Source organism: Phoxinus phoxinus, assembly GCF_949152265.1.
Source record: "Phoxinus phoxinus genome assembly, chromosome: 21".
In the NCBI taxonomy this organism is placed as follows: domain Eukaryota; kingdom Metazoa; phylum Chordata; class Actinopteri; order Cypriniformes; family Leuciscidae; genus Phoxinus; species Phoxinus phoxinus.
This window is the reverse complement of record NC_136896.1, coordinates 26,688,884-26,714,442: the sequence shown is the minus strand read 5'-3', so window position 1 is coordinate 26,714,442 and position 25,559 is coordinate 26,688,884. Positions and strand designations below refer to the sequence as shown.

General features: G+C 37.3%; 1 protein-coding gene across 2 annotated transcripts in view; it reads right to left on the bottom strand.

Annotated features, from left to right (window-relative positions):
* Nucleotides 1-9,541, bottom strand: part of itga3b (integrin, alpha 3b) — a 45,417-nt gene extending 35,876 nt beyond the window's left edge. Inside the window, exon 1 of one of the 2 annotated variants that reach the window (XM_079594472.1) lies at nucleotides 9,129-9,541. In XM_079594472.1, coding sequence (XP_079450598.1) covers nucleotides 9,129-9,301 — 173 coding nt within the window. In that variant the 5' untranslated portion in view covers nucleotides 9,302-9,541. The remainder of the gene's footprint in view (nucleotides 1-9,128) is intronic. The other variant, XM_079594471.1, reaches the window with a different exon arrangement.
* Nucleotides 9,542-25,559: the final 16,018 nt, after the last annotated feature.

Here is a 25,559-nt window from a genome sequence, read left to right as displayed (position 1 = left end):
ATCTTTTAAAATACAACTTCAGTCTGAGCGGCAAGGTCACCTGTATCCGACCCGCACATCATTGATACGCTACAAACGTCATAATTCTGCGTTAAAGTAGGAGGGAATGAGAAGATAAACAACAACTATGGCGGACGATGCTGAGACCAGTCAATGGAAGGGAAGCGAGGTTTCTGATTTAATTCATATTTGGGGGGACAGCTCTATTCAGGCCAAACTCGAGGGCTCTTATCGGAACCGGGCGGTTTATGAAATTGAGCTACTTCCGCAAACAACAAGTGACGTCGTTGACGTAGTCTTCTGCGCATGCGGGTCACTTCTGGGTCATTTCACGTTCACACAGGAGATCACAAAAGGTCGCATTTAATTAGAAATGTGAACAGCCTTGCAAAAAATAAAATAAAAATCGGAATTGAGCATAAACCCTGCAGTGTGAATGTAGCAAATAGCACAAGCAGTCAGCCTCGTGAAGGAAAACACAGAAGAGCTTTTCACACTAGTTAACACTAGTTAGTACAATTAATTGTGCAGTGTAAATAGTTATTAGTCCGATTATTTGTGTTGTCAACTATTTTCTACTGCTTTAAAACAGCAGTTTTCATGTCAGTTTCAGGGTATTTATTGGCCAGAATAAGCTTCAGTGTGGACCAGACTCTATGTCAATAGTCAGAAGTCTGACTGTGACCTGACCACAATGACCGGAGCAAAATACATTTCATGGTGACCTGAACATCTTCAGCTGCAGTTCTCGAATCCATACAGATCAGAAGCTCCTGCTGAGTGGCCCAAGAAAAGCACATCCAGCAACTCTCACTTCCTCTGTAGGAGACGTAGGAGACTTAAATCTGACTCTCTGAAAGCTGCTGACTCTTGTTTAGCTAATTTATGTTGGATGCACGCACCATTGCCCGCTTATTGGTAGAGGTGGGAGTGCTCGGATGAATATGCTGAATAAGCCAACCAGTCTGCCATGTAGGTGAGCAACTACACAACTAATTGCAGATTACGCTGTTGTCTTTGCACTGATTTGCAAACAGTAGGAAAAATAAAAATATTGATGAGGGACATAGGCTATGGACTTGCGCTTCGACCTCAGACACGCTAAGAGGATCAACATACAACGTCCTGCACGTCCTGAAGGAAACAGCAGTGGTTACAACACAGCAAAAGAATAAACAAAGTTTACCAATCATGCAAATGACTGTATGCAAATGACTGTAGGAAAAAAATGACCAATCGTAATTCAGTATGCAAATGCTACTATGACATGCCTGTTGGTTACAATTTGTCTTCTGACAAAACTCATTATTTGCAAACCTTTAATCCTTTTACAAAATTTTACACAAACTAAAGATACTGTAGATTTCATGCATACTACTGTACAAAGTTTGCACCGAGTAGGTTAATTGTCTCAATTCAAATTAATTTAAAAAGTTTAAAACTTAAACTGCGGTCCCATTTTCCATTGTTCAGTGAACATTTCCCCTCGCAGATTCCGCAACATGTTCAAATTGGGCATAAAGATTCACTGATAAACAGAAAGCTGCTTGGTTTGAAAATGACTTAAGTGCACTGGAAAAAATACATTTTCTTGCTCAGTATTTTTGTCTTGTTTTCCAGTAAAAATATGTAAACATTCTTAAATCAAGATACATTTACTTGAGAAGCAAACCTACTTAAGATATAAGTCTTCTTTACTGAAAATTTTATGAAAAAAATAAATAAGTGAGTCTATGCTTAAAACAAGAACAAATGTCTGAAAAATAATCTTATTTTCCTTTTGAACTAAGTTTATTTTTTGACCCCACTGGCAGATATTTGTTCTAATTGTAAACAAAAACTAAATTTTTCACAAGACTTAAGTCCAAATTTACGCAATTCCAAAAGAAGCGCCGATGGGAATGTAAAGTTCTGCGCGTGATCTACTGACGATGCACACATTAAAGAACACAGACACACATAGCCGAGTCGTTTCCATAATGACCAACACAATCTACCAAGAGCAGCGCAAATTAGCGTCCAGTTTAAGACATGCTTTTTTGGGCGGTAAATAATGGTGCAAATACCAGTAAATTGACGAGCACAAACCTTAGTAAATCGCCTTGCATGATTCATTGAAATACTCTCCTCTATGCATAAATATTGTGTATGAAAAGAAAACCTCCTAAAAATGCGTATGCAATAAAGTCAGATGCAAAAATAACTTTGTCCACCTTTGCCATGCCTTTGCGCTAATTTTTCACTGCGTGTCTAGTAAATCCTAGTTTTTTAACGCCAAAAGAGGGTTTGCACTGGCCAAGCTGTTAGTAAATCTGGCTCTTTATATCTTGCCATTTTTATCTTAAGTCACATATTGAGTAAATCTCAAGTAATCCTGAATTGAGAATGTTTAGAAATTTGACAATGGACTTTTGTCAGCAAAATTTAACTAATTTGACTACACCTTTAGGGTTAGAGATTTAGAACAAATCCAAACCAGAATGTTTTTAGAATACCAATACAGCGCTATTGAAAGGCAACATGTTTTAAGCACAGTACATGGCAATCCTTAAAACATTTCATTCTGATCAAATGTGGAACAAAATAGCCTGATGTTTCATGATGCACTTGTGTTGTGAAGAGTGTCTGGACTCTGGGGTCATGAATTAGTATTCTCCTGTGCGTGTTGAAAGGTGGGCCCTTTGTATCACGTTTCCTGAGAGCACTGAGTAATGATGAGCGAGCAACCAGACGTATCCAGCTCCCTAGGTGACCATTTTCACTTATCCGTGAGACACCTTCACTCTTTCTCATCTGATATAATCTGCTCAGGATGAGAAATTAAAGCCAGTTCCCTGATGAGAATGGTGAGGACTTCATGATCTTCCCAGTAGGGGTCTTTTGATGGCCAGATATTTACAGCTCAGCTTGAGATAATCTGTAAAACAGACTTCAGTCCCAACTGTCCCACAACAGTAAGAAAAATTACAACTACAAAACCCTAACAACCACTTACCAATCCTCCAAAAACACCCAAGCAACATAATATAAATTTGAAATGGACAAGCACAAATCACATTTTCTTCAGAAAATGAAGACTATTTATTATTTATAATGCACTCTCTTAGAACAATAGATGTCTGGAGTTGTCTGGAAAAACAGAAAAATAACAAATGCCATACTGCCGTACATTTCCCGTACAAGGTTAGGGTTAGGGTTAAGATAAGGTTTTATTGAGTCCACATGTCATGCAAACAAGAAACTATGCTTCCACACACAGGTTGAGATGTGTCGTTCCAACCACACAACTTTCCGATGTTATTTGCGATTTCGGGAAACACCGACTCGTTAAACTGATAACCTGACAATGCTTTTAGGAAACACACCTCTGGTTTGGAATGACATGAGGGTCAACAAGTGATCCTTTGCTTTAAAATTTGTTCCTGAAGTGTATTATCACTTGTAAAAATTGAATTGGCAAAAAAAGAATTGGATTAAATGTCATTACCACTGCATACAAATCCTACATATTAATGGAGACCCAGGCTCATCATCAACAGGGTATCATCATGGTACACAGCTGGAGCTTTGAAAGACCCACACCTGAATCAAACAGTGTAACGGCTTGGGTGAAAAATGAGAATGCTGGAGGGTTGCCAAATCTCACGTATCCATGCCATGCACCGAAGCACCGTGAACAGTGCCGTTTATTCACTCATAAACAAAGTCCTTTTCTTGTTTAAATATAGTGATATGAAAGTAATCTTGGGAATGTGAAAGTCCATGCAAACATTTGCTCTAGAGCTCATTAATTATTTCTATCTTATTGTACATAAATAATCAGAACGAGGGAGGTATGCCAGAGAGGATTGTGGGAGCTGAGAATGAAATACCGGGAAAAGAGTATTTGAACTATTTATGGAGAAAGAGTGCTGTTTTTTAAGAGGGAGTCGATATGTTCATGGAATGTTTGAAGTTACCAAAGAGTTTAAACTCTCAATAGCTATGTTTCCATTCAAAGTTGCGATAAATCGCATAAAAACATGTCCATCCAGTGAGTTGAACAGAACAAAATCTTTACTTCCTGAGAAACTAGCGCTAAATCACTAAGAAAAAGGGAAGTTGCAGCAGTAAGAGAAGCCACTATTTCAAATAATTTAGTATATAATACATTACTTTGTAATAAACTGTAATAAATAATAATAAATTGACGAAACACAATAAAGTTATCTTGCGTTTGGAGGTGGATGCTGCTGTTTGGGAAGGCAGTCGTGTAAGACAGTTCTGGGTGGTGGTTATACTGGACCACTTTTACAACAGACTTTGCTGAGGCATTTCAGAACAACCAAAATAGATTTTAAATGCTGAGCAACAAATGTTTCCATCATAGTTTATGTGCATTTTTTCCATCCAGCGATATCCCAAAATGCGCATAGAAAGAGGTGAATGGAAACATAGCTAATAACAGATTTTGAGAGAAGAACATCAAATGAAAGAACATTGCCTTGAGCCTTGCAGACAGTTGAAGCCTGGCAACACGTTTTCCTTCATTTAATTAAATGTGTGACTCAGAGTAATCAGACTCATTGATCTGTTCTTACTCCATCAAAAAACAAAAGCACATTCAGCATTTAATAAACTCTCAAGCTGAGCCCCAAATGACTGTGCATGTGTGTCTGTCTGGGTTTCAGGCCTCTAACCGCGCTATAATCCTCCTCTGTTTTTGAGAGGTTCCCGTCCTGTCCCAACCTGCAACCTGGCAGGTCCACTTGAGCAGGGCATGATGAGGAATTCTCAGCATTCCACAGGGTCAGAAGACTGGAAGGGCCAATCAAAGAGCTGAACACAACACCACTAGATTCTCCACAGGAAAAGAACATAAAGAACCACTGGGCACTCCACGCTGAACGAGCTGTTTAAAGAGGTCGTAAGAGGGGTATATATTTGTTTTGTGCTCTGAGAGGCTGCCATCTCTGAAAAGGGATCAAGTAGGGATATGAACAGTTTACTCTAGCAGACCTGAAATTAAAAATGACCTCTTTTACATCTTAAAAAAATACTACTGTGTGTGTGTGCATGATTCATTGGTGCACTTTATTCCAAAGACAAAAATGTTGGAATGTGGGATCTCTAATCAAAATATAATGAATTGCTTCTCATGATCCAACCCAATGGACAAAACCAAGTAAAATACATGATAAGTACATGACTTATAAGAAGCAAGGTTTAATTTTATGTTCTCGTTTGGACCAATTTCCACAATTATGATATGAAGATGGTTTTTGTTATTGTAACAATGATGTACTAAAAACGGGAAAGCTTTTCCTTCGCTTTTTTTTCACGTACAGACGACAACGGATCCGCGAAAATGACTAAAAACGCTGTATTCTGCTGCCAGGCCAGTAGTTGGCGATGTCACTTTGTAAAGAAACACTACGCAACTATTGACTGAACACGTAATACGCATGCGCATGGCGTTTTTGTAGTTTACACGGAGACGGTAACATTATCGTTTTCAAAAACTTGCACTTTGAAACCCGTTCAGTTTGTTTTCAGGCCCCCAAAATGCCGTTGTCGTGCAAATGAACGTTTTACGCTTTTAGTTGAAAATGGTGTTGTGTAAACGGTCCCTCAGTATCATTGATATACTATCATAGTTTTTGTTAATATTTTGAATTTTTTTAAATGTTCTATTTTCACTTTAATTTTATTTAAAGTTTAAGTAATTTTGTTGCAGGTTTTTGTCATTTTATTCTTTTTTTGTTTTTTTTTTAAATATACATATATATATATATATATATATATATATATATATATATATATATATATAGTATTGTATTAGTTTTTATTAGTTTTAATTTTTTACTTTAAGTTAAACTAAAGTGAATGAGAAATGTTGCCTTGGCAAATAGCTGAAATAAAATAAGTTTAAGCTTTTTTAATTTATTTTATTTTAAGTTAACATTTTTTTATTATTTTTTATTTTTTATTATAGTTTTTGTTTTAGTTGAAGATGATAACCCTGAGTGGGGCAACATGTCATTCCCTGAAAAGCAAATCCTTCACCTCCCTTGTCTCTTATGTCTTAGTTTCACACTAAAAGCTCTAAAAGCAGTGTTAATGCATGTTGTAAGTGGGTGATCGCACCTCACTCCTGCATTATTTAAATCTTCACACTCCTCATGCTCAACTAAAACCAGATCTAATTCTTGTCTCTGTGGTGAGATAGTGCAGACATTTGGTTTTTGGTTGTAAAACTTAAAAAAGCAGAGAAATATATTTGTCTCTTTTCATTAAAAAAGCCTCAGTTTGAGCAAACACATTCCATCTCCCAGGATATGCTGAGAGAAGAGAGGGGTCTGGGAAGTGTCCTGCTAAGACAAACATGGCCTACAGTAAAGAGAGATTTGATTAGATTTTTATATAAATTTAAATGTAGTTGAAGTAATTTAAAACTAATTCTACCATTGTATTATACAAACTAATGTTAACAAAGATGAATAAAGTAACAAATGTATTGCTCATTATTAATTAATGCATTAACCAATGTAATGGAACCTTACATTGTATTATATATATATATATATATATATATATATATATATATATATATATATATATATATATATATATATATATATATATATACATAAAGTCCGAATATATATGTACATAAAGTCAGAATTTAGAACTTACATTTTAAACTTCAACAATATGAATTAATCTTTATCAATATAATGTATAAAACAATTACATTTGTTGTCATTTGTAAAATAATCTCACTTTCATGATGAGAGTGAGACTGCACTGACTTTATGAGCTAGCCTTTCACAAGCCAGCGTGCTGTCAGTTTTACAGCATGTAAAGCATCTTTTCTAAAGGGTAAACGGTCTATTTAGATGGCTGTTAAAGTGAACACAGCTGGGTCTTCTTTAACTGCCCATTATCTGCCCATCTAGCCTTCCCAAAGATCCAAAATGCCCTTTCTGTACCAGTGCACCCACACGTCTATGAGTGAAGGACGTCACTGTGACCATGTGGCCCCCTCTCATGTTTCAGAGCCTGGACAATATCATGCTCCCCAGATTGCAGAGCCCATCGATCCAGTCCTTCAACAATAACACTGCATTAAGTGGCAAATTTATAGCAGAACCTCTGAACCAGAGAGGTCAAAAAAAGAAGTGATTTAGGTGATTACATTCAAAGTAATCGTCGTCGTCGGCAGAAACATGCGCCGAGGAGATTCCACAGTTCTGTGAAGTGCTTCCTTCAGGGCTTGTATAGATGAAACTAGATGATAGACTCTTAATTAGCAGGAACTCACAAATAAGGAAAGAGCTGTTTGGGGGAACTCCCTACCATACCACAACAGAGGCATAACTGACAGCTTCAAAAAATACATCAGCGACAATTACATACAGCACATTCAATACATTTTCTCACTAAAGAGAGGTGCTGAATTTGTGTCACTAATTGTGGTACTACATGCTTTGATATATAGGCCTAGCAGCAAGACATTGCTGAGAGTTTTCCTTTTGAAAGCAACCACAGAGAGAGCAATAGGTTTATCAGAAGCATAAACAGTCTCTCCAGGCAACAGGTCTTACCGGCACAGGATATGAGGGAATGACAGAGCTCTGCCGCACAAAGCCTTACTTTAAAGCAAGAAAACGGAACACTTCTGACACCAGATATCATATTAAAGCAACTGTAAAAGCCTAAAGAAAGTAGATTATGTTTATCCGATAGACTGTTTCCTGTCTTTACGAAAGCACAGCCAGCTTTAAATCCATGTCTTGAGGTGTAGAGGCCTATTTTTCTTTGGCATAGCCAGCCCACTGGCGAAGGTAAAATGAGTCTAAAACAGGTTCATCTGACCCATCTGATTTAGGCTACTTTGAAGCTGCGGGCGTTTCTCATTAGAAGGAAAACGATCATGAAAAGTTGCAGTAGGTTACTCTGCCCTGCCTTCTCTACAGTCCTATTGTTTTGACTGTTCTTGGCGTCTGTTGATGCGTTAAGACCCGGGCTATTTCACTGGATTTGTATTCAAATGACCTTAGCAGGGTAACTAGAACACTGTAGAAATTGTAAACCGATATACACCATTAAAAGAGCTTGTATTATATAAATAGTATTATAAAATAAAGCTGTCAATTATAGCCGTGTTATAGAACAATTTTTAAATGAGCCTAAGTTTAACAAGTCAGAAACGTTCACTGGTGGTACCATGGTATCAAATATTAACATTTTTGGGACATGTACTGTTGCATAGTGCTGAATGATTATTTATGATAGTTGTATATGCCATGCTACTTGATGCCAACGTCATTACCCCAAAAATATATGCTTTTCCCATGGTATATTTCCAGAAGATAAAACAACAACAACATATAGTAGCCTATCAAGTTGTCAAGGTGGTATTTTTTGTTAGAGCTTATAGAGAACTTCAGGCTTGACAAATTCTGTCACATATTTAAAGCAGGACAACTCAAAAGGTAATAGCAGGCCTAACTGAAATGAAATAGGCTACTGATGAGTAAATAGCTAGTTAGTGAAGGTTGCTTTTCGCAATAGCGTTAAGAGTTCCTATTAATTTTAGCCAGTTGGTTCGTTAAGACGATTGGTTCAATGATGCGAGTCACTGAAGAATCAATACTGATGCTTTGAGAGGTTGCCGCGCTTGTGCGAACAGCTGGTTGTTGGTCCAAGATGGTGTACCACCAGCAGCACGGAACAGCTGGAAATCAGCAATCATGCAGCTACAATATTGTGTAAATTACAATAGCCAATTATTATAGAGAATAGGCAACGAAAGCTTTATGAATTAGCCTAGTTCGACCGAATCATTCAACAGAATCGGCTCAAATAAACAATTCGCGAATCGGTCACTGCAGGTGCGAAAGAGGTAGTTTTTTCTTTTCTTTCTCTCACTCTTTAGATGCGCACAGTTAGATATTAATTCATACATGAATCCATGTGAGGAGCATAAACATCTAAAGGTTTGCAATGTTGAATATGTTAAGTCATTTATAGCGTAGGCTAATCCTATTCAGGTAGCCTATTAGATCAGCTCAGAAAGACAGAAAAGAAGCAAATGTAATGTGACATATAATGTATCATTCCGCAAAGCAACTGAGGGTACTTACAAATTCTTCTCTGTCTTTTCGGTCTGTTTATGCAATGCAACAGAAAATCCAAATAAACTGCCCTTGGTTTTTCCTTCTTTGATGACGGGGAACTGCACGTCAATGTTAAATCCAGTGTTTGTTTGAATCGCGTAGATTACGAATACGCACAAGTGCAGAGACTTTCCAGCCATGTTTAATGCTCTCTCTCTCTCTCTCTCTCTCTCTCTCTCTCTCTCTCTCTCTCTCTCTCTCTCTTCCACAACCAAAGCCAATAAGATTGGACTGGTCAATCACTGGTCAATCATAGGTAAGCGTCTCCCTCTCTTCACACTCTGGCACTGAGCTGTAAGGTGTTTCTTGCTGTTGTCTGTTCCCCGCCTCCACACACCCTCACAGCGAATTACGACCTGCCGCTCCCGCCACACTCTAGTCCCGCTTCCACAAATAGAGGACTAGAAGTGACCAACAAGTCTGATAAGGAGAGAGAGTCCTTAAAGTCCCCCCCCTCTCTCTCTCTCTCTCTCACACACACACACACACACACACACACACACACACTGTTACATACGCATTCACTTGTTGCTCTGCTGTACATCAGATTTCATTTGTCAAGGTTTTGTTGTTCATATTTTACCTCATATCTCGGGAGTTTCATCTCGGGTTAATCTCGAGAGAACATGTCCAAGTCACATTTCACAACAAAATCTAAGGGGAAAAAATAAATCTGATTATTTTAGGACTATACAATTACTTGTTTTACTTACGGAATTATTTCAATTACAATTAAGCACATTCCTTAATATTATAATATGACAATGATTTAATTTAATTTTAATATAAAGCAAAATTGTATTATATAAAAAATAGCATTACAGTTTTTTTACAGTCGCTAGGACACATTTCTCAATACTTACGTCACTTTTTCAAAACTCTTCACACAGTGAGCACAACAGAAATATATGTGTGAAAAAGTGACCTAAGTATTACGAAATGTGTCCTAGCGACTGTAAAAAAACTGTAATATCAAAACTTAGCAAAAATCCCTCTTAAAAACATTTAAAACTGGACCAAAAAAAATTCATTTTTTTTCCCCAGAAAGCAGATTCAATGTAGATTCACATTAGATTACCTAGTTGAATATCAGCCTGCTCATAATAATCGTAATAATAAGCTCCTCATAATCAAGACTCTGATTGGAGCAGAAGTGCCAAGAGTCCTGATAAGAGCAATACTCAAAACAGACCAACCCCAGGTCTAACTGACTGAACCAGGGAGGAAGCAACATTCAAAATAACATTACCAGAGATTTTCATCTTAGTTTTATGATTATGTTTGCCTGCTTGTGTGTTTGGGACAAGGCTTGATCCCACTTGTGCCAGGGACCTTAATACGCCACCACCCTCTCATTCTGATCTGCCTTGTCATGCCTTGGAGTTTCTCCTCCCTTTATCCGGGGAGGTGGGGGATGGAGGGGCGGATGTCTTTTTGTGTGTGTGTGTGTGGTTGGGGGTGTGTGTGATGGGGGGGGGGGGGGGGGATTCACCATCTGAACTTAAATAATAGCTTTGTAGATAGCAGATCACAGGAAAATGATCCAGCTAACAGGGAGGAAGACTCCAGCTCGTGGGAAAGCGCAGCAGCAGATATGAGTCTCCAAGCAGATCTAAATCTATTAAAAAAGGCATGGAAAGGTTTATTTTTATTTTTATTTGCTACTAGTTTATATTCCCTGTAGATGTGCTTTTTGGACCTTCTCGGATTATCCTAAGCCTTGAACTGTATGCCCATGAAAGTCGTTAGACTGCAGAATTATCCATTTAGGGGAATACACTGAAAACACTCAAATATTTTGGGCAAAAACTGCAAAGCACTGGTGCCTTGTAAATGGCAAAGGCCAAGTTGATCACACTACAGAGACAGAGACTCCTCAGCTCCAGAAAATATGTTTGGGGTAAAGACTTTCATATCAAACAGGTTTATAACCAGATTGAAATACAGTTTGCCAAACATCACTATTATTGCATACATTTGTTCTACAGACATACATGACGCCTGAACTTGTTAACGATAGTTGCTCTACTTTTCAGAGCAATTAGCCTTTTGATTTTTGACTGGCAGATAAAATATGCACAAAAATGTTTATCTCACAGGCAAATGTAGTAATTTGTATGCAAATTATAGTAGTAAAATATACAAATTGCCATTAGATTGTGTTGCAAAAATCTAGACTGGACCTGATAGAGACGGGAATATCCTGGAGATTTGGGACTTGGTGGGAATCAACGCCTAGCAACACCTTAGAAACCACCCAACACCACCTCATCATTGCAACAGCAGCAGCCTATGCATGGCAAGAAATGACACATTAAATCACATTAAATCTTGTTTTAGTTGCCTCCATTTTCCCGTCACACTGGATCCTCTGGCTTTCTTTGTCAGTAAAGCATACAGGCTTGTAAAATTGTCTCAATACACTCCCTCCAGCTCTTCACCGCACCTGAAGCAACCGCACATATATATCGCAGTCTATTCAGCCGCACAGATGATGTTACCTGCTCCACAGTGAGCTTTGTAAATCTAGTAGGGCTCTGTTCTCTCTACGGACACAGATATTACTCTTGCCCATGACAACAACATTTTTACATATGCATGAAGGGAATGCTGAGCTGGATCCGTGAGTGTGAATATTACACAGCAAATGAGACTTGGCGACACAAATGACTTGTGAATTCATTGTTGGTAGAGATAAAAAGTGGGATATTAGTAGCAATATGTTAAAGGATTAATTCAGTGTACAGTTCTGTAACGATAGACATGTCAGTTGTATTGTTTCCCAGGCCCAGAGTAAACCAACACCAGTATGACTGCTCTCGCGAAATAAAGCCCGCCTAGTACCCTAGGGTTTACCAGAGAGTCTAACCACAGTACATACTTGGATGTAATGAGTAATATAGCCTAAAGCACTCTTATTTCTCATTTAATGTCTCTTTTTAACTCATAAAAGTGTTCTACTCAAAGCAATTTGCCAATGCCAACCAATTAAAGAATCAATGTTGCCCTTTCCCCGAAACATACTGTCATTATATACATGTAAAAGGCACACAAAAGTAGAAATATTGAATAATTTTCATGTATTTTCATACAACAAAGTGACAAAACGGGACCATAAAAGCCTGTTCACACCAAAGCGAACCAAATATTTAGTGCGATTAACATTTTAGTTTGAATGAACAGCTGTTTAGACTGACGAAAACATACATGCCGTGATTTTTGTATGGTGTTCTAATGAAAATCACTGTAAGCAACCAATGAGAATTGTACTTTTAGTCACATGTCATCAAAGTTCAACTTGGTGGTGCTGATGAACAGAAATTAATGGAAATGTGTGATTTTTAGAAAAGAAAATAAAGATCCATCCCTAAACATAACTGTCAGTGGAACAAAAGCAGATCATACGAATGAGATTGTATAAAAAAAACACACACAATTAGCCATTGAAAGTGTTGAAGATTTAACTCTAATCTAAATTAATTAGGTAAAAACCACAAATCAAAATGTAAACTAACATTGCATATACATTAAATATATAAATTGTCCTAGTTCTCTGCTAATAAAAGTCTGAAAACGAGCAGCACAATTACACTAGAAATATTGGAAATATCAGTTCTCACAGATATCATTACACGTCATGAAACTAAATACATAATATATAAGCATACACGAGTTTGGAACACCCTGAGGGTGATTAAAGGGATACTTCACCCAAAAATGACATTTCTGTCATCATTTACTCACCCTCAAGTTGTTCCAAATCTGAATGAATATCTTTATTTTTGACAACTTGAGGAAATATCTTCATTTTTGGGTGAACTGTTCCTTTAAATACTACAAATAAGAGAGATGCATGACTAGAGGAATTCTCTTGCCCAAACATCTTCTAGGCTGAATGACAATGCATAGACGTTACCTCAGGGCCATTTCTCAGTGAGATCAGTTTAGCCACTTAAGATAAATGAAGCTGAGAGGGAGAAATCTGATCTGTGATCACTTGTTACGTTGTTCTTAAACGGCATAGTCCTGTTGACCCTTGAACCCCATGGCCTATGTCTATTTCTTCAGTCCTTTAAGCGTTATCAGTTGTTAATCCGTTTTAGACTTTGTCAGTTGGCGTAAACAGGGTTTTGTTTGCACTGTCCACACAAAAGAGTTTAAATACAGACAAAAGCAGTCGAGTCGGAGCAATTATTCATTGCCACAATAAATATGCGAGCTAACAATAGAGAGCTTTAGTGCCCGCCCCCTTTTTCAGCAGTGCTGGTTCCAGAAATTTTTTCTTTCATTCATTTTTCCCAAAGGGATTTTAAAATGGTCTTTGTTGAAGAGTTATAAGCCATGAATCAAGCCAATCAGCTATAAGGAGAATCATAACCCTACAAACTGTGATTTGAAGCAAAACATTATTTTTTTTAACTTAATTGCTTTAAATGACTTATTAAATAACTTGTTAAACTGAAAAAAAATTATTGCATGTGTTAAGGCGTTTTTTAAAGCCCTAATTTGTATGTATTTTTATATAGCCTATATGTACTGTATATATACAAACATTTCAGTATCTTCAAAGCATAAGGCGATCAACTCGATTACGCCATTTGCAGTACTTCAAGGGAATAGGCGGAGTTAAAGAGCTATTTTTTCGGAGAGTCTCTGATTGGTGTAATTTTCTTTAAACCATTATGGGTAATGTAGTCTTTCCCCAGGAATTCCACTGTTAAACACGATTATTTAAAAAAATAAGTTGAAATAATGCAGGCTGATGGCTTCAGCAGAAGCAAATACCATGGACTACCAACCTCATAGCTCACAGTAGGTCTGTCTTAAAAGGTTTATACGTTTTCGTTCAAAATCCTTTTCCTTATGGAGAAAATTAATGGAGTTTTTCCTTCCAGACCGTGAACCCGACTGTTGCACTCTATAATGTCTAAAAGAAAGACAGATTGCAGCTTTCTCCGACAATAATAAAGCAAACATCGTCTGGATCTTTGGAAGAGCAAATAATCCTGCTGATAAAACATATCTTGATCTACTTAGCTCAGCTCAGATCTTTCAGAAGCAAACCAACGTTAAAGTGAATTTAATCCGTTATTGTACAGATTCACTGAGCAAGTCTGCAGCATTTCGGTCAGTGGCTTCACTCCTGTCCGCACCTAGATGACAAGGCCTGCCGTTGTCATGGAGACCCTGGTTGCTATGTGCGCAGTGCTCTCCAAATGTGAGAGCACTGAGTTCTTTTAAAGCCCTGCCAAGTTTTCCAGCTCCAGTGTGACCTTTACTGCTTCACTGCGCTGTATCAGAGAAACTTTACATTGTGGCAACTTCTGAATTCAAAAAGTGCCAGACATGACAATATAATTGTAATTTGAGTTGTTATGGCCTAAATGAGTTGTATTAAGATTGTTGCTGAGGAATGGTCATTGTTAAAGACTACAAGTGAAGAACAATAAATTAAATCTTCTGAAAGGCTTTTGCATTTGCGTGTAGACAAACTGTAAATGCCATAAAGGCGGTGTACCAGATTAGGTTTTTTCAGGCACTTGACTCATTCAAATATTGAATGCCTGTAACATTACTTTCAAATTTCAAATTCAAAGGACAGGGTTGTCACCATATTTTGAGAATGACACATGAAGGCAATGCTACTTATGAAAGACATGTTTCTCAGCTGTAACCGTCAATCTGTGACAAACAAAGAGCTCAGTCCTTTAAGGTCAATCACGTCTAATATCTGCACCACCAAGGTCACCAAGACTGCAAAAAAAATCACTGGTTTCCGGAAAATTCACCAATCTGCCATTGGTCACCCAGTCAGTCGGTCAGTCTCGCTCCAAACTTATGCCATTGATTGAGTCAGTGAGCAAATCCATGATCGTGGCCATAGAGCAACTTTACAGGAACTGAGAATTTGATACCTTACAATTAATAAGTGTGCAACCATCATTTATTATGAGCACTCGTGGTTATTTTGCATATACAGCTCCTGTTCTGACATGTCTAATCCACGTCTTCCGGCTTAGTTCATGTATTTATTTGACAACAAAAAAGCAGTAAAGCAAAGGCAAAGTGTAGACCACAAAAAACGTCTGCGTCTTTCAGAGCTTTGAAGCTTTCACGGTGTTCTGCACTGGGAAGATAATACTCTGTTTGGAAAATAGTTTGTGCTTTGGTTCAAACTTTCTTTATCAGATCGTTTTTAAGACAATCAAAGAGAAATGCTCGTGTTCCTGTCTGACCAACTGTCAGTCTTACAAAAAGAAAAATTCGGTAACACTAGTTCAGGGTCCAATTCTCACTAATAAGTTGCTTATTGTCATGCATATTACTAGGATATTGGCTGTTTGATGGTACATATTAATCTCTTAATACCCAATACCTAAACTTAATAACTACATTATTAGGAGTTTATTAAGGCAAAAGTCATAGTTAATTTATTTTTTGCTCAGAAATAAAACCCATTTAATTAAACAGGATACTTGGCATAGCCATTACATATTTAAACAATATCCTATACTAAACCTAAACTAATCTTGACAAACTACATCATTTGAAAGCTTACAATAGTTTACATATTTGGTGACTGATTTTCAAAATAAATTACAGAGGAGCCATAATTTATCAATTTGCAACAAGAATATTTTCATACTCCTAAGGCGTGTTCAGACCTTTATTTTGAAATAGTGATGAACATGAAAAATCATGAAAGAATGGTAGAAACCTCAGTTTGTTTTCATGCCAAGAGTTCAAAAGATAGCATCCGTTCAATTCTTTTAGAAAAAAAGGTCTGATTTTTTTTTAAATATAAATAAAAAAATAATAGATTCACCATTTGTGATGTGGCAGCGAGCTATAATGCACATGCGTGTTCTTTTTGTGTTTCTTAGAGGTTGAATTCATTTAAAAATCTGCCAAACTTCCAATACTACTTCTGAATAGGATGTCTACTTAATAAATTGTATGAAAATTGTAAAAATAATGGTTCAGATCTGCACTCAAACAACATATGGAAATGGAGGCGCCCTTATATGGGCATTAATGTCAACTAGTGAAAAAGTTTGGTACTGCGCCCACACAAAATCTCACTGAAAGCTTATTTTTTGAGATATCAACCTAAAATTTGAATCACAACTTGTTCAGATTTTTGGCTTTGATTTTTTTTTGCATTTTTAGAGTCCACCAGCTTTTGAAAATATATATTTTATATAAAATATGAATAATTAAATTTTTTACATTGTACATTTTCATAAACTCAAACTTCTATAACTTTTTTTGTTTAACTTTCTTAATTTATTTCACTTCTACAAAAATCATCCAAATGTCTTCTTTAAAACAAGTCCATTCTTACATCTATATTCCAAATAATTCTTGAATTACAGCCATTTAAGTTCGGAATGTGCATTTTCATGTCTATTAAAAAAAAGGGGGTGTCTCTTAAGGGGCTAGTGTATTGAAAAACAACAACAACAATTCAAATGTCAAGGTTTTGGGTTGATGAAAGTAGTGAGGACTCAAATGCAGAGCAATGGGCTTTTATTAAGCATAAAATAAAACAAAAACAAACAAAAACTACCCCGTGGGGGAAACAAGACAGGCAGAAAGACTTCACACATACTGGACTTGGCAACAGGGGCGTAGCACCAAATGTTGGACCCCGGTCACAGAACCAAGGACCCCTCACAACACCACAATATACGTATATCAATATATCTTTGTGGGCCCCCCTTCGCCGAGGGCCCCTGTTACTCTGTTCCACTCTATTACCCCCTGTCCGACGCCCCTGCTTGGCAGGAACAGGAAACATGAGGGTATCTTAGACGACGAACCAGCACAGGACCCCAAACACAGGAGGTGTGCCCAATTCGCATATCCGTCCTAAATAGTATTCGAAAATAGAATTAGTACATCCCAAATCATAGTATGTTGAAATTAGTGTTCCAAAGATACCCAAATGGTCTATCATTTCAGGTCAGAATCCGAAGTGCAGATCGATGCGCACTAATATTGCCCACAACCCATCGCGCGTTGGACGAGGATTCGGTTAGAACTACAAACACGAGTGAAAAGTGTTATAAAAAACTACAGACATGGAGGACGCGCAAGTCCGGCGGTTATGAGGTTTAATTATCAGTATCTAACTGATAGATTTATTTATGCAATGTTGTCTACATTATATTGCATCTGCAGCAGCATTGTGAAATTTTGTTAAGGCACGTATAGCCATTCACTTTTAAATGCATCATTACATTCAAATCGCAAACACATGAGGAGAGTCTCCGCATGAAAGACCCACGACTGTCAGATGAACGTGCTACTACATTTCTACAATCCACAGGAGAGCACACGGCACAAGGAAACATACATGACAAGCCATGTGCTCACACCAAACATTACTAAAACACAAGCACATGGCCAGTAAAACAAATCACAGTGCTACACAGTACAACACAAGTGGACAGAAGAGCGTACGGCCCGAGCGAACTCGAAACCGCACGCTCACATGACAAGACAGAGCGCACGAGAACAAGCGAAAGCTCATCCTGTCATCAGTATATTGGGTTTACAGCTGAGGCATAGCTTTTTCCCACTGGCTCCCAACTCTGGGTGAGTGCTACATGTGTTTAACATATCAGATATTGGACAATAGGGGCCTGTTATGTGATACATGTTGTGAGAACCGTGTGAGGAAATCACATCACACGGTGTCAGCCCACTTTCTGTACATTTACGACTCTCTCCAATCCTCTCTCTGTGATCATCAATCCTGTGTGGGTCTTCGGTTACAGAAGGATGGAAGGCATCCTGATATCTGATATATATATATTAAAAATATATTAAAAATCTCATAATGAATTTTTGGTTACACTTTATAGTAGTTATCTTTAACTAGTATACTTAAAATGTTAGGTAATGTAGGTTGTTCATGTTGTATTGCAAAGCACTTTTGCTGCTATCGAGGTGGGATACGGGTATGGTTAGGGTGGTATGGTTAGAGTTAAGGTTGGGTTAAGGAGTAAAGTAGGGGTCAACAGCATATAGGACATAAAACAGATGTAATTACATGCAGGTATTTTTCTATATACAAGTACAATGTAAAAACATGCATGGTAACAATAAGTCTGTTGTTTCACATGATTAATGTAAATGTCAGTACATAGTTAAAGACACTTAATATAAAGGGAGATCAATTTTTTTATATAAATTCATAATAGTCATTATCATTACAAATGATTTGGAATTAATTAGCTATCATTGTTTATCAAATATAATGAGTTATATTGTTTGATTTGATAAGTTTATTTGAAGGGCATTTTTAAAGACTGGGACATAATAATATAAATCTGAACTGGTCATTGTGTTGTGCACATTCTGTTGTTTATGATAACAAAGGCAACTGAGGAGGATTTTGTCTAAACTTCATTTGGAGAGAAAAAACTGAGGTGTTGGTTTCTTTGCAGTCTCACTTTATTAGAACACTTTTTTGAAGCAGAGGTTGCAGATATTTGGCCTAGTTTTGAAGTGAGACTATTCCATATTCATAATTGAGGGAAGGTTTCTGGGAAAGTAGATTTAAGGTCTGAGAAATCCCGAGGATTTTGAAGTGCGTTAAACAAAGAAAGTCGGGAAGAGTTGAGTGTTAGAGCAGGTCTTTGTTCTCTTTGAACAGAAACCTGTTTCACACTCAATTGAATCTGTCTTTCAGATCATTACATGTCCATTCATCAACACAGCAGAACACATGCGGGCCAAAGCACAACAGCAAACACATCAACAAACCAGACCGCAAATAACACATTTCATTATCTTAAACAGACTTAGGCTTCTTCTTTAGACGGTAATACTTCCTATTGCAGTATTGCAGGGCTTGTGTGTCTGATTTTAAGAAACACCTGGCACTTTTTTCAAATGAAATGATTTGGGTCTTTACAGAGGTATGATAAAATATCGTGTAAATAGATGTAAATAGTAAATAGATGCACTGTGATATAGACTGACAAAATTGCTGCAGAACACCGTGAAATAACAACAACAACAATATGTAAACATTAATATTAAACATAATAAAATGTTTATTTTCATTTTTTTTGTTAAAACTAAATGTCTATAAATGTCATATTTGCTTCATTTTCATTTGAAAAATCATTTTCATTGCATCGATAAAATAAGCAACCAAATAAAAACATTTTAAGACGTTTATTTATTTTTTAAGACTTTTCTTTTTTTCCTCAATATTCTCTATTTCCTTCATGTTTTAAACCTAAACCTAACTTCTCTTTTTGCATTGTGACCCCTGTTAAGATATCAAAACAGATAACTCACATTTTTCATATCTTTTTCATATCTTTTATTCTACACTCATAAAAATAAAGCTTCATTATTGGAATCAATGGATCCATGAAGAACCTTTAACATCCAGAACCTTTCTATTGTACAAAAGGTTCTTTAAAATAATTATTTAGTTTATTAAAATGTTCTTCACACCAAGACAGACATGGTTCTTTTAAGATCTGTTCAATTAAAAGTTTCTTTGAGAAACCAGATACGGTTTTTCTTTGGCATGACTGCAAAAACCTGTTTTTGGAACATTTATTTTTAAATGTAGGCTTGATTGATTCACACACACTGGTTTTGATAATTGCTTTTTAAAAGGTTTGAACTCTGAGATCTTCTATATACAGTTGCTGCACAAAATGCCACCATGGTAGCTGCTGAAGGCTTGAGAGGTGCTAAAGAATGAGAAGAGATTGAATGCATTGACAGAGTTCATTAAGAAAAGAGGGACCCCCTTCTCCCCCTTGAGGCTGTCCCACCACAGCTGTTCTGTCCAGCAGTTCAGAACGAGTCAGTCCTGCGAAATGAACACATTCCTGTGAAGCACGCGCGCGTTACCCAGAGGAACCAGCTGCTTCGGTGCCGTCTATTCCTTCTGATAAGTTGGAAAACCAGAGAATGGAACAGACATAGACATTTAGAAAACGCCGCCCTACAAGCGCTTCAGAGAAAACACAGCAGATCCTTATTCTTGCTGAAGAGAAGCAATGTGATATTTTTTTAGTAAATAGACTCTCAGATTAGTCACGTATTAAATATCTTTAAATAAAATTGTCAGTGGAATTCCCTTATGTGAGCATTATATCTCGTAATATCTCTAAAACATCTAATTTGGTTTTAGAGCAATGTTTTCTTAGATTTTTCTTCTTCTTAAAAGTGCCTTGTAATCTCACATGTATATTCTAGAGGTCTGAACGACGTCTCAAAGAAATCAGTCTCAGTGATCTCAATATGAACTCGTACTTCTCATTAACCTTTTTTTCCCCTATAAACAAATTATCTGACATTAGCATATAGTTCCATAATTATATCAGAAATTGTCCTATTTCTGTCTAAATTTAATTTCTCTTAAGAAATTAAGTTGATAATTGAAGTATAAGTCCATAAAGAGCTAAATTAAGTCTCCCGAAAGAACAACCAAAAAAGCACATAAGCTAATAACTATACCATTTATGTAATGTGTAATATAGCTGTTTGTGAATGTTAAAGAGCTGCAAAGTTTCAAAGTCATTACCTCCCAAAAGAAAAACTCATTTCCAACTGCCTGCAATAAATCATCAGTAATTCAAGTCTCACTTCCTGCCTAAACCTATGGATTGTAACAAATTTGCATAATGCCAGCCTTTGGTCCTCAACGGCTACATGCGAACAGCGGCGCATCGCTCCAGTTTGTATCTCTGAATACAGAAGTGCCGTGGAACTGAAATTTAGATTTGTTTTGTTTTGTTTCTATAAACGCGCTGTAAGTGATGGACCAATCACAACAGACTCGGGCATCTGACCAATCAGAGCACAGTAGGCTCTCGGAAAGGATGGGTTTAGAGGGACCAAATGCTTGATGACCCGTTTGTCACGGGTCACTGTGAGGAAATATGTGATGTGCAATGTTTATTATGAGAAAATGTACATGTTTTTTTGTTCTTTGAACTTGGATGCATGTTGTAAACCTATCGTAGGAGACCTCCAAAATAAAGTGTGCATAATACAGGCACCAAAGATGAGAAATTCATTCAAAAATGTTATACTCCTCTGCTCTAGCAGAATGCATTCGTGCAGAAGAACACGCAGTACATTTGTGTGGACGTGAGTTGCACCTGCTGTGAACCGGGATCTCTTTGGAGGAGAGGATGTAAGGCTAAAGGTCAGAGGTCAGCTGTACTTGTGAAGGGGTAAAGATGAAGTCATGAGATGTGGAAAGAAATCATTAGATCACTTTTAACAGATGGTAAATGCTAGTGAGCATTCATATATGTGCGTGTGGGTAAGAAAGCAAAAGAGTTTTTGATGGTAAAGCTAAAGCTTCATTCACCATATCCAGCCACAGCTGGCAGCCATTTACTAACGGACTCCTTCGACAGCTGTGGTCCTCCGGGAGCGTATTACTGGGGCTTTTCCTTTAACAACCTATACACTGAGCTCATAACCCCAAAACTGCCTCCCATAGCAATCTTTACAACAGCCTGTGAGCACTCGAACTATCTTATAGAACGAATGAAACAAAGATTAAACGAAATAGAAAAAACACTTTAAAAGACAGCATTCGTATTTGGAAACACAGCTGAGATCCTGAAAGATTCTGCTTCCACATTAAATTTGCCCTCCTAATGAAGATTTAGTACTGTTCAAGTTATCTTCTTTTCTTTTATACATTTTTCTGAAGAAAAAGAGAGCTTGTCTATGTAAATTGTGTTGCCATGATGCCGTTTTGGATGGTTACTAGGGGGTTGCTATACAGTGTTCTGAGTGTTTTTAGTAAATAAATACTAAAATATTATCAATAAATAATTGAGGACAATGGGTCAGTTAAAAGAGTTTGGATGGCAAATGTTACTTGAAACATGTCCAGTTATTATTTGCCATCTAATCTCTTTTAACTGACCCATTGTCCTCAATTTCACATATTTTTTGTATACATTTCCCAATTCCCAATTTCTTAATTACAGATGTTTCTCCTCATTGGTGTGCCTTCAAAAATGTAATTATTAAATAATAATATTATTATATTATTGGATTTCTATTAAATAAAAACTGTATTGTTGTTAATAATTGGGTAAATAGTTAAAAGATGATGGAGGGCACACTATTACTTCTCATATTTCCAAATTTTCTTCACCATAATTGAATTCAACTGAAAGGCTGAGAGAAAATGAAAAAAAATCTGTCAATTTCTCACCCTCATGTCGTTCCAAACCCGCAAGACTTTCGTTCATCTTCGGAACATAAATGAAGAGAGATTATTATCCCTCCATTGACAGTCTACGCAACTACCACTTTGTTCCAAAAGTTTGAACGCAGCACACTTGAGCTTCCGCAAGAACCAATTTTGTTCTTGTGCGTCAAGCAGGTTCAGTTAAGCTTCTATTATCTGAAATCACACATTTTTTATGAAAAATAACTTAATTTGTGTTCTGAAGATGAACGAAAGTCATACAGGTTTGGAACGACATTTTTTGTGAACTATCCCTTTAAAAACGTGCAGAGTGCCTGTTGTTTAAACCTGCTGTTCAGTCTGTACTCTAAAGCATGTAGAGAACCTTGAACTTCATTATCTCTGGAGCTCTCTGATTTTTTTCTCAAAGAAATTGATTCGGTTTTGCAGCACACAAAAAGAGAGAAGAAAATCACAAGTGGGAGGGCCTCTGCCTCTCCAACCTTAATTACATTCCTCTCATCCTCCCCTCATTAGTTAGTGTGTTACGTACATGTATGCACTTACTCACACACATTTTTAATGCATGTTTCAAAAAAGAAAATGATGAAAAAGCCACACACACACATACGTATGTATAATAAATACATTATACATTTAGAGATACAGTAACTAAATTGAATCTATTGAATGCATGCACTATGCTGACATGATAGGCTACTACACACAACCGTACTATATAGAACATACTCTTTCAGAGCTTGCAAAGTAAGGACTTATTCATTCATTTCCTACTTAAGAGAGTATGCGATTTCAGACACAGAAATTGTTACAATGTTTTCATCTGAACATTGCCGCTTAATTCAGCAACAATATAACACCCATTACCTGGCAAAGGCAGTGTGTTAAGCCGCAGCTGTGCACATTTTCCGGTGGATTTGGGAGTGCTTAATGGAAATTACGCACTTTGAGGAAAGACGGAACCATTTGTAATCGTCACAACAAAAGACTGCGCTCAACCTGGATGACCAGTGGAACTGTACACTCATCCTGTAATTGCAGGCTTCCCCGAATACTTCAATGCTTTGGCCAAGCCACAAATGAGAGGTTTAAACACTTCAAACATCAAACATAGAAGGTCTACAAGAGCTCCCATCAAGACTTTCAAACGAGTCTATGCATTTTGAACATCTCTCTTTAAGTGCTGAGCCCTACGACCCTCATAGAGCATGCCCAATGATTTCCTGAGAAAGGGAAAGTGGAGCCCAATCTCCTGGGTATCTATAGAACGAGTTTATGCTTTAGATTTGCATGCTCTTTATTTGCAGAAATTACTTTTGTGCAGACGATACACACTTTTTGCGTGCATGATAGGCTACGAAATATATCGGATGCACGTAAAAGATTACTTTATGTGTATATTGTGCCAAATAAAACGCATGAACTCATGCTATGCAGTGCAGGAGATCGGGTAGGACATTGTGAACAATGTATCTTTAATCCTCTGTTAGTCTCATTCCAGGCGTATGTCAGATAACAGTCTTTCCACTGACCAGCAAGAATGAACCAATGTTAAGAGGCAAAAGGAAACTTTCTTATTCATGTTGTTACATGTTGTATAGTGGAAAAAAATAAGAAAAAACATATAATATAATAAATGTTCTTATAATAATACAAAATAAAATAGCATATAGGCCTACTTTGCAGAAAGGGTTGGTTTTAAAATGCAAACATGCACACATAATTTCAAAGCAAAATTCATTATTTATAATTAATGTAATGGTTATAAACCATTTTTTGTTAATTAAAGCATAATTCCCTGCATTAAAATGGAGGTTTACAGTAATTTAAACAGTGCAGGTGAGATTACAGGGAAACCCTGTGTTACTGGCGCCACCTGCTGATTATACAAGAGTATTGGGTGCAGGAGAAATGGACTCAATACTCTTGTATAATCATGGACTAGGACCAAGGGTTGAACTGTTATGGCAAGCTGACCGAGACAAAGTATCTGTGAAACGGCAAGGCTTGTGGGTTGCATTGGTGAGAATAGGCTATACCAACAGTCGTCCGAGGATGAACAAACCACAAACCAGGGTGTTGAGCTCCCAAGGCTTAAGTGCCTATGATGATCCCTGTCTACCGTCAAAAGCATCTACAATGAGCACGTGAGTATCACAACTGGACCATGGAGGAGTGGAAGAAGGTCGCCTGGACTGATGAGTCCCGTTTTCTTTTACATTACGTGGACGGTCGTGCACGTGTGCTCCATTTACCCGGGGAAGTGATGGCACATGATGCACTGTGAGACGATGACCAGCCGGTGGAGGAGTGATGCTCTGAGCATGTTCTGCTGGAAACCCTGGATCCGGTCATTCGTGTGGGCGTAAATTTGACATGTGGCAGCTAAACATTGTGGCAGACCAGGTACACCCCTTCATGACAACAGTGTTCACTTGTGGAAGTGTCCTCTTTCAGCAGCATAATGCAATCTCCTGCTCACATTGTTCAGGAGTGGTTTGAGGAACATGATGAAGAGTTCAAGGTGTTTCTCAAAATCCCCCAGACCTCAATCCAGTTGAAATCTGTGGGAACAAGTTCGATCCATGGCGGCTCCACCTCACAATACATGACTTGAAGGACCAGCTATTAAAGTCTTGGTGCCAGAAACCACAGGACACCTTCAGACTGTCCCCTTTAAGATTTTTATGAAAAAAAATTCTCCTTCAATAAACTATCATGCAATATACAGGCCTAGTGGAAACTTTATCTTTCACTCTCCTCTACTTAAAGAGATTGTTCAAACAAAAAGGAAAATTCTGTCATAATTTACAAAACCCTCAAGTTGTTCCAACCCTGTATGAGTTTCTTTCTTCTACTGAACAAAAAATATATTTGAAAGAATGTTGATAATAAAACAGTTGAGGATATAGCCATTGACTTCCATTGTAGGAAAAAATATATTATGGAAGTCAATGGGTACTGTCAAGTGTCTGGTTACCAATATTCATCTAAATATCTTCTTTTGTGTTCAATAGAAGAGAGAAACACATACAGGTTTGGAACAAAATGAGGGTTAATAAATGATAACATAATTTCCATTTGTGGGTGAACTATCCCTTTAAGGAGAAATGTAGTTCTAACCGCCAGTATGACTTGTTGCACTACAACCACAAGGAGGCAGTATCAGACCAAAAATC